The sequence below is a fragment of the Rhagoletis pomonella genome, unplaced genomic scaffold, assembly GCF_013731165.1.
Source record: "Rhagoletis pomonella isolate Grant_MI unplaced genomic scaffold, Rhpom_1.0 Rhpom_scaffold_00003, whole genome shotgun sequence".
Lineage (NCBI taxonomy): Eukaryota > Metazoa > Arthropoda > Insecta > Diptera > Tephritidae > Rhagoletis > Rhagoletis pomonella.
Window position 1 is genome coordinate 40,106,406 of NW_023458557.1, and position 14,954 is coordinate 40,121,359.

The following is a 14,954-nucleotide window of genomic DNA, read 5'->3' on the forward strand; positions in this document are numbered from 1 at the left end:
ATGGGGGTGCTATTAATATGACCGACACTGTATAATAATCAACATATTAAATTATTAATTTCTTTGAAAATAAATAGCATTCAAAATTATTACATTCATTGTTTTTCTAGAAAATATGCACTTATTTCAAAAAAAGAATAAAAATATTATCACATTCATTGTTTTTCTAGTTAATTTAAAAAGCAAACCATACTCAGACTTATGTACATATAACTTGGAATTACCATTCATTTCACCCAGAATAACGGAGAATGCAGTCACCCATAAAAATAAGTATACAGGAATTTTTTGACAATATTTAAGATGTTTTCCATGACAATTATTTTTCGTAAATTTTTCAATTAAATAAAGTTCATACTAAACCGAAAACCATATAAATCAAAACATCTAACTTTTTGCAAAACTTTAGAAAGTTCCCCAAATTTTTGCCCAAATTTAAAATCTTTTTTTGCAAAAAGTTAGTTGTTTTGATTTATATGGTTATTGGTTTAGTATGAACTTTATTTAAATGAAAAATTTACGAAAAATATTTGTCATGGAAAACATCTTAAATATTGTAAAACACCTCCGTATACTTATTTATGTGAATGATTGTGAAATAAAATTTAATCCTAATTTATCACAATAAACAAAACTAAACTAAAATTCATCACAGTAAAACATAACTGAATTCAAATTCAATTTCAAATCTACCACAAAAAGTAAAAATTAAAAAAAAAAAAAAAATTACTTAAAAGCTTTGTCCGCCACTGTGCACAAAATTTAAAATATCTATTTTAAACCTATCTTGAAGTTCTTCAGGGTACTTCAATAAATACCCATCCAGAACTTTTAAAAAACTCTGCATTTCGGCTTACTGGCTGAGGGGCTTTTTCCGACTTCTGCAGCCAATCACTCACAGCTCCACACAGTGTGTCAAAACGATCTTCATCTCTTTTTCTCTTTGTCTGAGAATGGCATTGGCGTTGGTGATTGGGCAACGAAATCGACCTCGGGTTGCGATGGCTCCTCCTGCTCAAAAATGAGTTGCGAGTCACACACAACGTACTGCTCCGTTTGTGGCGTAAAAGTTTCCACGCTAGCGAAAGAGGTACTATTTGGTTGCGACTCATACATATAGTCTGTTCCAATAGCAGTCCGGTTTACAGGATTTAGTCAGAACTTACAGGAAGTCGTTCCTATTGACATAAAACCTGTAAGTGGGAACACATTTGAGAGAGTAACTGAGTAACTGTTCCTAGTCAGAAGTTACAGGATTTAGTCCGGAGTTTTTTTTCCTGTAAGTTCATGAAAAGTGTCAAACGATCAGCTGATTTACATGTGCAAACAAAAACAGAAAGCGGTGAAAGCAAAGAACCTTATATTTGTTAAAAAATAGAAGTAAACAACGAAATATTTGAATATGTATAGATTTTAATAATTATTTAGTGATATTTCAGCCAAATCAATGACATGTAAACAAACCGTCTGACGTTTTTACAGGAAATAGTGCTTTTTGCGTTCCTATGCACTTCTGCATCTGTTCTTCTTTTACTCTCATTTGAGAGCGTAAAATTGTAGTTTGACAGTTCCACAGGTTTTAGTCCGAAGTTCAAAGGAACAGACTAATAATGTGCTGCTCCGTTTGTGGCGAAACACTTCCCACGCTGTTGAAAGTGGTATTACCAAAAGTCCTGTCATATGGAAGTATTTAATTAGTTTATGTTTATACATATATTATATCAGATCAATAAGTGCTTACTGTCGAGGTGCAACGTGACGTGCCAAGAATCCCATCGCCTCCATGTATTGCCAACCACCAATGTCCTTCGCAGCACTTCCAGAAGGCGCCTTCCTGCTTTCTTTCACAAAACGGTCTCGAAGAGACCTCCAGCGACTCTGACACTGCTCTACTACAAATTTTTAACAAATTTACAACAATTCATTGCAATTTCTTTAAAACATTCAATTACCGGAGGCACCTGCGGCAGCCGCCACATAATTCCAGGCTTTCTCTTTTGCCAGTTTGTTCCTATAACTGGGAACACTTTTGTCAAAAAGACAAGGGTGCATTTGTATCGCTTGTATAAATGTATATTCCATTTTATTCACTTTTATTTTTTATTCGTACAAAATCACAACTTTCTTTCACTAAATCAAATATTGCGCGCGAGATAAAATCCAAATGACAAGCAGCTGTCATTTGTGTTACATACGCCAAAAGTTGAGAGTTGGCCAACGTTCGTCGGTTCCGTCAACGCAAGGGTTGCCAATCTGGCGCTCTACATGCAAATACACGTATTTAACTTAACTGTCAGTTTCATACTTGAGCGTCACGTACGCAAAGTACTCATTCTGACGGGGCTATAACTCACTGCTGGTGCATAGACCATGTTGGCATGCTAGTTGAGAGGAGTGTGCATACGTACGTAGATATGTATGTATGTACATATCAATGCTTCATTTCAATTGAATTGTTGAATTGTTTTTGAAATACAGTAACATGGCTTCGGCAACCCATAAAACATGCCTTCAGCAACAAATCAAATGGCTTTCAGCAACAAGTCAAAGGACTTCTGCAACGAATGAACTGCGGCGTCTTCTCTTCGCCAACCATCCAAATGAGCTCTCATGCTTTCGGCAACCGACAAAATGCAGTATCGTGCTTTCGGCAGTCAATCAAATACGGCGGTTGCTGGTTTCGTGCACGTTCACTCGAAATACAGGTTTGCCGAAGTCAATATCAGTATGAGCTGTTATAAGTATCGTTCACTTGCGGTGGCTGTATTTCCAAGCACTGCACGCTATGCGCTGGTGTTCGTTCATCCCCCGTTTTTAATATGAGCAGGCTTAAAGTCACAAAAACAGCATCGTTTGTGTGATCTTCCAAAATTTCCACGATTCGAACATGGTTTAATGAGAAAAAGTGGCAACATTGCTTTTTCGCGTATACAGTGGCTAGTTGCGTTTCAGTGATCGCCGATCGAGATTTCATTTATTATTTTACATTATTTGGTTAAAGTAAAGTTACGCAAATTTAACATCGATGTGATGCTGTATCAATTTGTGATCAACTCTGTTTGTTTTGTTTCCTAATTAAGTGAGGAAATTTTAATTGACAGCACCGACAAATGAATGTATACACAAACAAATGTTCGGTTATGGTTAAAACAATTCAAGTTTTTGTATTGAATTTTCGGTTTAAAATTTATTTTTTCCTTTTCAGTAGGGTTTTTTGCACATTATATTCTGCGTGAGAATTGATCATAATAGATACGAATCTGAATAAGCGACTGGAATACGGCTGTTTATCAAAACCATACGATTTCGAACTCGCGTAAATGTACATTTGCTAAATGCGATAGCATGAACGCTCGTCGAAAACATATGTTCGAAAGTGCGAAATGTTGCATTTTAAATGCAGCAAAAACGCTGCATAACTTTGAACAATTAAAAGGTACACGAACGCAACTAATTGCACGCATACTACGTGTATGCGACAGAATTCGCGAATTCTTCATTTCATGAACTCAAAAATGGTCCCGTTTATGCATAGTTCGCGAATTCATGAAATAAATGGATTTGAAAAAGTGGCAACGCACTGGCGGGAAACTATACAGTAGGGTTGTGATTTTTTTGCCTCCTTTTGAATTTGCAAAAGCCATTGGTGCCAGCAAAGAACGTCAATCTATAAGAGGAGACAACACGTTATAATTGTAGCGAGTGTGAACATCAGGAGCGTGCCTTCTCTTTTCATCCAACCATAAAACGTATCTGGGTAAAAGAGAAAGCACGCTCCTGATGTTCTCACTCGTTACAATTATAACGTGTTGTCTCTTCTTATAGATTTACGTTCTTTGGTGCCAGGCAATGAACCTCATTTTATTAAAATTGGTTTTAATACATTTTCAGTTTATTCTATTTGAATTCATTTTAAATGTGAACAATTCCACATAACTTTTCCAATGTTTAAAATTGTGGTTATGCCACTCATGGTTATTATTCTGAAAACATCATAACCCTAGTAAACAGTTGTTTGTGAAACGTGGCGTTGCCGGACTTGCACTTCACGATTTCATGAAACGATGCCGAATTCATGGTTATATTTCGTGTATAACTGAGTTCATGAAATGGTGTTTATGCAGCCAATTTTAATCTAAATTCATGAAATGAATTCGTGAATTAGCCTACGCATAAACGTAGTAGCAGTTTGCCAACCAACATTTTTGCATACGCCGACACAAGGCATAACAAGGTAGAAGTGATTTCGACATTTCTCTCTTTTGAACTGCGACTGAAATGTCAACTCTTAACCCTATACTATTCAAATTTTTTTTTTATACAAATTTTCAATTGTGAGCTATGCGACTGATTTTAAATACATAATAAAATGAAAAGGAATTGCGAGCGGTGCGTTGTGTTTGTCAAGAGCCTGGACAACAAACTTGTGCGTTATTTTAAACCTTCGAATTGTCAAGTGAAGCGACAACGGTGGGCAAATTGCTGCGATGTTTCATTAGGAGACTCTTCATGTGTGGTCGTGACTTTATTTGTTGCCTATCGCAGCCGAGTATTTCTAAGTGGACGCGTTTGGTCCCAGGTGCAGGATTTATCATACCGAATATGAAAAGCAAATCTCCCTTTCATATACATACATGGGTAGGCCAAATTTCAAATAGTGGTCTGATAAAACCTAAACCAGTATTCCTTGTTGATATAAAGAAACTGAAAGTAATTTTTAATAAATTTAATGGAAAGGAAATTTCGAACAGCAAAAATTTAATAGCTAAATTATTGAAGTTAAGTTTTGATGTAAATTTGGAAGGATCAAACTTTTTTTAATGTCTAATATACTTTAGAATTAAGTATTTGAATAAAAAAATAAATATTGTCAAAACGGTTTTATAAATGAGTGTGTTTCATTTAGTGTGTAATTTTGGGTAAGTATGCATTTCCACATTTACATTAAACCGAAAATTCAATAAATAAAATGAAGCTGATTCTAATGAGATTTAAATATTTTCATATTTTTATTTATTTATTTATTTATTTATTTGTTACAGTCTTGCGACTTAAAAGTACAGATAGGTATTTTTAATATATAACAAAGTTTACAAAAACTTTCATTTCAAAGATGTTGAGTTCTATCAAATATCGTAAATGCATAACAAAGGGTTAATTTCGTTGTTTACATTTTTTGACATTACAGTCAGGTATGAGAGAGCTCGACTGAATTGTCACTTCTACCTTGTTGAATATGCCTTGCGCCGACCTACGCTTGTATTCAAAGTCCTCCTCGATGCCTTAGGCAAAGAACATAGTGAGGCGACAAAGAGAGCGACAAGACATTTTCCGATAATAGCGAAAAAGAGACAAGAAGTTTCACATTTCACATTCCCACGACAGCCGGTTCTACGTACCGGAATGACTCGGGTTTTACCCAACCAAAGGCTGTTGTTTCAGCGATCTAACCCTCGCTTCGAACCGGCAGGATGTATTCGGAGAGAGGGGCTTCCGCATGACAACGGTATACAACATTTCTTGTGCATGGGTCCCGACGGAATATGCATGCTGATGCTGAAAAATTTGGGTCCTGCGGGAGTAGCGTACCTAACCGAGGTCCTCAATTTGTCTATGGCCACTCTCATCATCCCAGACATCTGGAAGGTGGGGAGAGTGGTCCCACTGCTCAAACCGGGGAAACCTGCCAACATAGGAGATTCTTATAGGCCGATAACACTCCTTTCCCCGCTAGCGAATACACTCGAGGCCTTGCTGCTCCCGTATTTCACAAACTACTTCCGCAGCGAAGCATCAGCATGGTCGTGGCCTCAACCGTAAACGTCCCTGTGAGAGAACGATTCTAGTAGCGTTGGACCTGTCAAAGGTTTTTGACACAGTCAGCCATTCCACGCTACTAGAAGATACAGAGGCTTCCTCTCTCCCACAGAGGCTCAATCGGTGGTCGGCAAATTATCTGAGTGGTCGACACTCGTCGGTAATGTCTAGAGACAAATCTAGCAAACTTAGAAAAATAAAACTGGGGTATCCACAGGGTGGTGTCCTTTCCCCGCTACTGTTTAACTTTTACATTTCAAAGCTCCCTCAACTACCAGAGGGAGTCTCGACTGGGCGACTGGGAATGGAATTGATGACCTGTGTTCGAAAGTAAACGGGTATCTCCGAACTTTCTTGCTTCTTCACTGCAAAGTGTCTAGCCCTCTCCCCTACGAAATCCTCTGCGACCCTGTTCACAACCTGGACGAAGGAGATCAGGCTACCTCTGGAAATTCACGTCGATTACATACCAATTCCGACGGTGAATAATCCCAAAATACTCGGAGTAACATTTGACAGCCTGCTCTCCTTCTCTGCGCACGCAACCGCTATTGTCAATAAAGTACAGAGCCGCAACTAGGCCCTCAAGTCGCTAGCCGGCAGTACTTAGGGCAAAGACAAAGAAACGTTGCTGGCAACATACAAGGTAATAGGCCGGCCGGTTTTAAACTACGCAGCACCAGTGTGGTCGCCGGGGACTAGTAGGACGCAGTGGATGAAGCTACAGACAGTACAAAACACAGCACTTAGCGACCGAATGCCTCCTGATGTCACCAGAACCCCACCTCCACGATGAGGCGAAAATGCTCCCAATCAGGGAGCACAACACGATGCTCTGCAAGCAGTTTCTGGTTGGGAGCCACAGATGTGGCCACCCAAATAGACAGCTGCTTGCAGAGGAGCCCTCGCCAAGGCACGTTAAGAGGCATCTATATGAACTGACGGACGAAGTCCAGAGGTTTATCAATCAGCCTCTGGACCCGTCAGCTTACAGACAGGCCCTGAACGGCATTCACAGGGACGCAGTCTCGAGTTATGTAGACTCTAGACCTGTGAATGCCTTTCTAGGCACACAAACACCGGACATTGACGCGACGGAGCTCCATCTTCCTCGGGAGACCAGAACAACAATAGCCCAACTTCGCTCTGGCTACTGCAGCAGGCTAAACTCCTACCTGAATAGGCTAAATGCGGGTGTGCCGAATGAATGTCGGGCACGCGGAGAGACCCCTCACGACTGGAACATCTCTTCGCATGTCCGGAAAACCCCACAACCCTAACGGCGTCGCCCCTGTGGACCGACCCCATAGAGGCTGCACGCTTCTTGGGGCTGCCGTTAGTGGAACTCGACGACAACGACTGAGATATCAACCGATCTGGGCGGGGTTGTTGTAGCCGCTACAACAACAACAACAACAAGTTTAAAAACATAGTGAAGCAACCATCAGCTCAGAAAGCAACGAAAACAAATTTTTTGTTTTCTTCGCTATGCTATTTGTCGCTTTCTTCGCTTTTCGCTTCATTATGTACTGGCATATTGAAAAAATAAAGGTTTGTTTTTGTCGCTATTATCCGAAAATGTCTGGTCGTTCTCTTTGTGGCGTTACTATGTTCTTTGCCTTAGGAAATTGTTAACATCGATGGCAAACATCCAATTTTGATTAGATATTATCGATGTTTAAAAAATCTATGTATCGTTTGCATACCCATCGTTTTGTAAATTCGTTTGAGGAATTATATAAATACAGAAGACACCAATATAATAATAGTAATAAATATAATAATTATAATGATGATGAACAAATTTTTTCACACCAGGAGCTTGCCATTGTTAAAAGGATTGCAAGTGAGTCAGTTCGAAGCTGCTGTACAAAGATTAGCATCTTTTACAGCAAAAAACATCATACAAGAAACTTCCGATGAAGCCGGTACTTTACTCGCACGTTTTGCGAAACATGTCGCTTTGGAATTGCAAAAAGATACGCCAATTATTGCCACTGCGATAAGGTATGCTGATTATTTCCCTATAACTGACACACGATATTTGCAAAAGGAACTGACACGAATATCTCCAGACCAACTGCCAGCTCTTATTGTATTCGCTTTTACATATCGGCCTAGCGCTGATCCTAAAAAATATGCCGCTTTATTAAATGAGCTAGATGCCACGGCAGTACAGCTACTTCCTAATATGGACCTTAATACAATTCTGAGGACGTTGTACGCGTTCCTTTACCTCATGCCCAATTGGATAATGCGAATTGACTTCTACAAAGCGGCCATGCAAAGAGTAACATCACACGAAATATTAGTTGCTTTGACAAAAGAAAAATTTGTTCAAATCTGCTTCTATTTGGGCTTGGAAAAGAACCGGAAAGAAAATGCTGGATTGTTTCAAGAACTGCTCAGTAGATATTTAGAGTTATATCTTCCTAAATTAAGTACACTAGATCTAGTTATGGTTGGTAATGCCGCATTCAAGACATCCACTTATGTAGATAGCAAAGCATATAACCAACGTTTGATAGATGAAGTCCTAAAGCTTTCATTCAATGAATCTAGCAACGATGTACTTCTAGTAACCTTAATTAAAGCAATGCGTCTGCAGCGTGTACATTCCGAGGAAGTTTGTAAGCACTTGACAGCTTTATGCAATGAAATTTTTCTGGAGAGGTTTCAAATCCGTGGTTGCGTTCATATATTTGCCTATCTTGCGGACAATCTTTGGGATGAACGGAATGCTCTTGAATGTTTGGTAAAACATTGTTTACCTCGTCTGCGACGAGAAAATGCGCGATGCAAAGATATTGCAACATTTCTATGGTGCTGTGCGCAACTTAACTGCAATTTGTCAGAAAAAGACCTAGAACAAATCGAAATCTTGCTCATAAACAAAGTTAATCAGAATGAATTCCGAAACTTTGTGGACCAGTTGGTCGATAGCTGTCTCTCCTTATGGATATTGGGTAACAGGTCACGCGTGCTTTTAGAGACTGTTATAGATCTAAAAATGAGTTCACTATGTAACAACAAAAATAAACAATGTGAACAACCTAAAGTCGAAAGCCGATTCCAGGTGCTGACTTCAGCTATTGCTATAGAAGAACCGACTTGGCGTTTTAAAAATATAAAAGTACCAACTAAACCGAAAGTGGATACAATCGCACCGTCATACCTCCTTAAAGACCGAAATAATCTGGTAGATTTAGCTAGGAAAATCGAAGAGTATTCAACTGTAGCCTCGGCTAAATTGGTTTGTCCTGTTAATGGCATAAATATACCAAGTGTACTAGTGAGCTTCAATGAGCCAACTAATTCAAATATGTTTCTTGAACTCCTGTCTGAAGATCTAGAACTGCACTTCAGCAAAACACCAAATGGATTAATGAGACTTAAAATCCGGTTGTTAAAAGTCTTGCGATATAGGGTTACTACAGTAAGTAATTCTTAATTTGTCTCTTTAAAATATTCGCATACTTACACACAAAGTAAAAATTTTCTTTTGTTTTTGTAGTTGCCTGAAAAGCAGTATGAAAAGGACGGCGATTTGGGATACTTAGTATGCAATTCCGGCGGCGATACTACTCCCAAACTTCAATCGTTGAAAGTTTAACGTTTGTGATTCTGTTTTATGGTGGTTTCGTTTTTACCAAAAAATGTCCTTCCACGGTGCAAAATGTGTTTGATGTTACACTCAACCCTGTAAAATGGCATGTTTTTGCCTTCTTGTTCTTGTCCAGCTCACGGATTTCATAATATTATCGTTTTAAGCAACCATCTGATTTTCAGGGCAACCATCTCCCCTGACAAAGCTTCGAAGGGCAGAGAATGTGTCTTTTTTTCTTTTTTGTCTTACAAGAGTGTGACATTTCAAGAAACGAACACAAAATTTTCTGCCCATTTGCCTGCATTTAGAATCGAACACGAAAAGAGAAAGGGCAATCAAAAAGGGACATTTTTTGGTAGAAACGAAAACACCATTAATTTTTGAATAGCCCAGTAAAATTAGATAAATTTGGTTCGAAAAACAAAAAAAAAATGTAACTGCGCTTTTTTGATGCAGTTTATTTCTATTTGACACATAGATCGTGGATTAACAGTCTTGCCCCTTAATTTTATTTGGCAACACTCGCCCATCTTGGATTATATTTATTTCGGGGTTTTTGCGATTTGCAAGCATATTTTGCGGTTTTCGTAACAAAATGTTTAAACACAAATTTGTAGAGAATTTAATTTCTCATAGATATTTGTTATATAGAGGGTAAAAAAAAATTGTATATTAAATAATTGGCAAAAACTGCGAAAACATTTTACATTGGCCTTTATTATGAGTTGCATTAGATTTTAACAGAATTTTGCTTTCGATGATACATCAAGTGTTAGAAAATTGTGAAAAATATATGATTTTGCATTTGTTTTCTTACTTTTTGGCGGCTAGACACTAATTTTAAACAATTTTTTATTAATTTCCTGCAGTTCTAACGTGAATACTAAACACACGCTCGAAAGGTTGGTTTTACTTCTGAAAGAAAATCCCAATACCCATGATGCAATAATACAAGGCGTTATCGGTTGGCAACTTCTCGCTCTAATTTCGCCATATTGACTGCCTTAGGTTAAACAGTGTTACTTCTTTAACAATTCTTTGCCTAATAATATAGTTGAATTTTTTTTTTTTCTCAGTATACACATTTTGTTTTCTCTAAAAGGTATTATATCTTAGTTTACTTCATTTCATTGCGAATATACTATAAAAAAGCAAAATTTGTTTAGAAGAAAATATGAAATTTTATATTTTTCCCCCGAATGGGGATTCATTTCTTCCCGTTTTTCTTCTTATTCTACTGAGCTAAGGCGGTGTCAAATCGAGCTGTCACAACTGATACCACCTTGTATTATTGCATCATGCTCAATACCATCGTATATACTTACAAGTATGGAATTCTATGCCCCTTTCTGTCTATTCTCTTTCTATCAACGGATGTGCCTGCCAAACAGCGAACGTGCATCGATGATGCGAACGGGATTGAAATGAAAGAAATGGGAGATGGATGACATGAGAATGAAAGTATTAATTAATTATTAAGAAAGAAAATTTTCTTTAAATTTTTAATGTTGATTGTTTAAAGTTTCTTTTTATTCTGGAAAAATATTTTACATTTTCTCGGCAGCACCCTTCGAAACCTGCTTGTTCTCTTAAAAATTAGAATTCAAAACAATTAACAAAGTATTTAACATCCGTTACATTACCCCCTTCCAAAAAAATTAATGTAAAAACTCATATCTTGAAATTAACAACTTTCTTTTTGTTTTCCGGAAAAATATAAGCCGGTTTTAGTCTATCGACTGAAATAGCTACATTATTATTTTTTTTCCAACCAGGAACGTCTTACGAAAGCGTTTTATCACCTTAATAAGGAGGTTCCAAACATTTTTTTATTCTATCGATTCGAACGAAAACATGTGTGCACGTATATAAGTCAGTTGGAATGTATGGCGTGATTGTGACCGGTTTCCTTTCTTGCGAACGAATGTTCTCAAAATGGTCACGTAGTTTTGTAATAAAATCTAATGGATCAGTATTCGTGTTGCTGCGTGTAGTTGGAAAAATTGCACCTGGAACCTTAATATTTTCACCATAAAACATTTTAGCCGGTGTTCCGCGAATTTCTTCCTTAATAGTGGCCCGGAGGCCTAATAAAATTAATGGTAATTCGTCTGTCCAATTAACTGCATTGTTAGAACATTTTATTGAAGTCTTTAGTGTTCTATGGAATCGTTCTACCATCCCATTTGCTTGAGGATGGTAGGATGATGTCCGTGTTCTTATAGCGCCTAAAACTTGCAAAGTTCTCGAAAGAGAATGGACTCAAATTGAGTACCTGGATCGGTGGTAATTTGAGTTGGTACACAGAACATAGAAACATATTCTCTAACCAAACATTGAGCAATAGTTTTAGCTTCCATATCTTCTAAAGGATATGCTTCAGGCCATCTAGAGAAGCGATCAACAATTGAAATGTATCTGTATCCCTTTGATGGTGGTAGAGGTCCGACCAAATCCATATGTATATGATTGAACCGACCTGGAGGTATTGGAAACATGTCTAACTGAGATTTTATGTGTCTTGTAACTTTACATTTTTGGCATTCATTTATATGCTTGTTCATTTGAGGCCAAAAATATAAACTAGTAATTTTCTTCCGAGTTGATCTAATACCGGGGTGGGAAATATTATGAATCAAGTGAAATATTCTTTTACGAACTGTAGAAGGAACATAAGTTCGGTACATGTTGGTAGATAAATCACACCAAAGAGACTTATTACAGCAAAATTCCATTTGTCTCAATTGGTAGGAGGAATTTTCTGATTGACTAGCTCTTAAGTGTTTGAGTTGTTCATCGAGTACTTGCTCTTCTGCCAAGATTTCAAAGTAAGGAATATCCAATTGAATAGAATCTATTCCTGATCTTGACAGCGTATCAGACACAATATTATCAGTACCTTTCATGTATCAAATATCTGCAGTGAACTGCGAAATTAAATCTAACTGGCGGGCTTGTCTGGGGGAACGCCCTGTTTTCGTGAGAAGAGCTGTTGTGAGTGGTTTGTGATCCGTGAGTACAAAGAAATCCCGACCTTCAACAAAATATTGAAAATGTCTAATAGCTTCATGGATAGCTAAGAGTTCTTTGCCGAAAGCGGAATATTTCGTTTGGGCTGGGTTTAATTTTTTGCTGAAAAATGACAAAGGTTGCCATTGATTGCAGACATATTAGTTGCGTTCCAGATGCTTCACGATATTCACGAAATTCACGATTTGCAGGAACAGCTGTTTTCCTCATTAATAAACCTTATGGGAGGTGGTCACCTGGAACGACTTCCTGTAAAAACCTGCAAATCGTGAAGCATCTGGAACGCAACTATTGTTGCAGGACACCGCCTAATGCTGTGTTATAGGCTGTTTTTGCTTACGCGTAAAAGCACATTTAGCGCATTTAGCTCTAAATGCTACTCTAAATGTACATTTATCCATACAAAATTCGTCACCTAAATGCAACTAAATGCAACTACATTTTTGCATTAAGAATCTAAATGCTAAAAGCAACCCTGTGATCTTCCAAAATTTCCACGATTCGAACATGGTTTAAAGAGAAAAAGTGGCAACATTGCTTTTTCGAGTATACAGTTGCTAGCTGCGTTTCAGTGATCGCCGATCGAGATTTCTTTTATCTTGCATTACATATTTGGATAAAGAAAAGTTAAGCAAATTCAACATCGATTTGATACTGATAGAAATCTGGATCAATTTGTGATCAACTCTGTTTGGTTTGTTTCCTAATTAAGTGAGGAAATTTTAATTGAATGCACCGACAAATAAATATATACACAAACAAATGTTCGGTTATGGTTAAAACAATTCAAGTTTTTGTATTGAATTTTTGGTTTAAAATTTATTTTTTCCTTTTCAGTAGGGTTTTTGCACATTATCTTCTGCGTGAGAATTGATCGTAATATATACGCATCTAAATAAGAGACTGGAACACGGCTGTTTGTCAAAAGCATACGATTTCGAACTCGCGTAAATGTACATTTGCTAAATGCTATAGCATGAACGCTCTTCGAAAACATATGTTCGAAAGTGCTAAATGTTGCATTTTAAATGCAGCAAAAACGCTGCATTATGGGCTGTTTTTGCTTACGCGTAAATGTACATTTAGCGCATTTAGCTCTAAATGCTACTCTAAATGTACATTTATCCATACAAAATTCGTCATCTAAATGCAACTCAATCTTTGCATTTAGAATTTAAATGCTAAAAGCATCCCTGTGATCTTCCAAAATTTCCACGATTCGAACATGGTTTAATGAGAAAAAGTGGCAACATTGCTTTTTCGAGTATACAACCGCTAGCTGCGTTTCAGTGATCGCCGATCGAGATTTCATTTATTATTTTACATTATTTGGATCATGGTACAATAAAAACAGGTAGAAGCCAAATTGACATCAAACCTACAAAAGTCAAAGTTTTCGGGAGAGTAAAAATAAAAATGAGCGTGTGTAGGGAAAAATAAAAAATTACATTTCGCTGGTTGACGTTTTTGAGTAAATTTGAAGTTTTGTTTCTATTTATTTATTTTTCTTTAGTTAAAATTTGTTAATTTGTATGTTGTTTTATGTTCTTAATTTATGAGTTGCAGTGTTGTTGGAGGGACTTTCCGGCATAAGGGTCATAGGAACAGCACTTGGCATCAAACGTGCCTTTTAAAATGTTTAACGCACAGCAAGGCATTTCGCTGCAGCTCTGGCCCACAGCTGCTTTCGCAACGCTCTTTACGCGAAGGACATTGAGGCACGTTAAATGGTATCTGCTTCACATTTAACACCACATAAAAAACAACGCTTCGGTGTTGCATTTTTAACACATACATTAAGTATAAACTGCACAACACTACAAAAATTCAAATGTTAATTAAAATTTGTTATTAACGAACATTCAAAAAAAAACAAAAACAACGATATGACATTCAAAGCGTAACGAAATATAGGAACTAAAAGAAAAACAAGTTGAAGTTTAAAGGTTTGGTTCTCATGAGAGCAACGTCATTTTGGCTTCTACCTGTATTTATGTGCCTTGATTTGGATAAAGAAAAGTTAAGAAAATTCAATATCGATGTGATGCTGATAGAAATCTGGATCAATTTGTGATCAATTCTGTTTGTTTTGTTTCCTAATTAAGTGAGGAAATTTTAATTGACAGCACCGACAAATGAATATAAACATAAACAACTGGTCGGTCATGGTTAAAACGATTAAAATTTTTGTATTGAAGTTTTGGTTTAAAATTTATTTTTTCCTTTTCAGTAGGGTTTTTGCACATTATCTTCTGCGCGAGAATTGATCGTAATAGATACGGATCTGAATAAGCGACTGGAACACGACTGTTTGTCAAAAGCATACGATTTCGAACTCGCGTAAATGTACATTTGCTAAATGCGATAGCACGAACGCTCTTCGAAAACATATGTTCGAAAGTGCTAAATGTTGCATTTTAAATGCAGCAAAAACGCTGCATTAGAACCATCGGTGACAATAGAAACTGGCACATCTTTTTTTGGAAATGACAATAACGTT

General features: G+C 37.2%; 1 protein-coding gene across 1 annotated transcript; it reads left to right on the forward strand.

Annotated features, from left to right (window-relative positions):
- Positions 1–7,504: 7,504 nt before the first annotated feature.
- Positions 7,505–10,127, forward strand: LOC118735210. Its single transcript, XM_036464858.1, has 2 exons — positions 7,505–9,253; positions 9,332–10,127. The coding sequence occupies exons 1-2, from the start codon at positions 7,607–7,609 to the stop codon at positions 9,428–9,430; spliced, it is 1,746 nt and encodes a 581-aa protein (XP_036320751.1). The 5' UTR covers positions 7,505–7,606; the 3' UTR covers positions 9,431–10,127.
- Positions 10,128–14,954: the final 4,827 nt, after the last annotated feature.

What these genes read in the sequence shown, in the direction of transcription:
- LOC118735210 (XM_036464858.1), top strand. Translation starts at nt 7,607, where the DNA reads ATGATGATGAACAAATTTTTTCACACCAGGAGCTTGCCATTGTTAAAA. An exon ending in TGCGATATAGGGTTACTACA is followed by an intron (nt 9,254 to 9,331) that starts GTAAGTAATTCT and finishes TTGTTTTTGTAG; the next exon opens with TTGCCTGAAAAGCAGTATGA.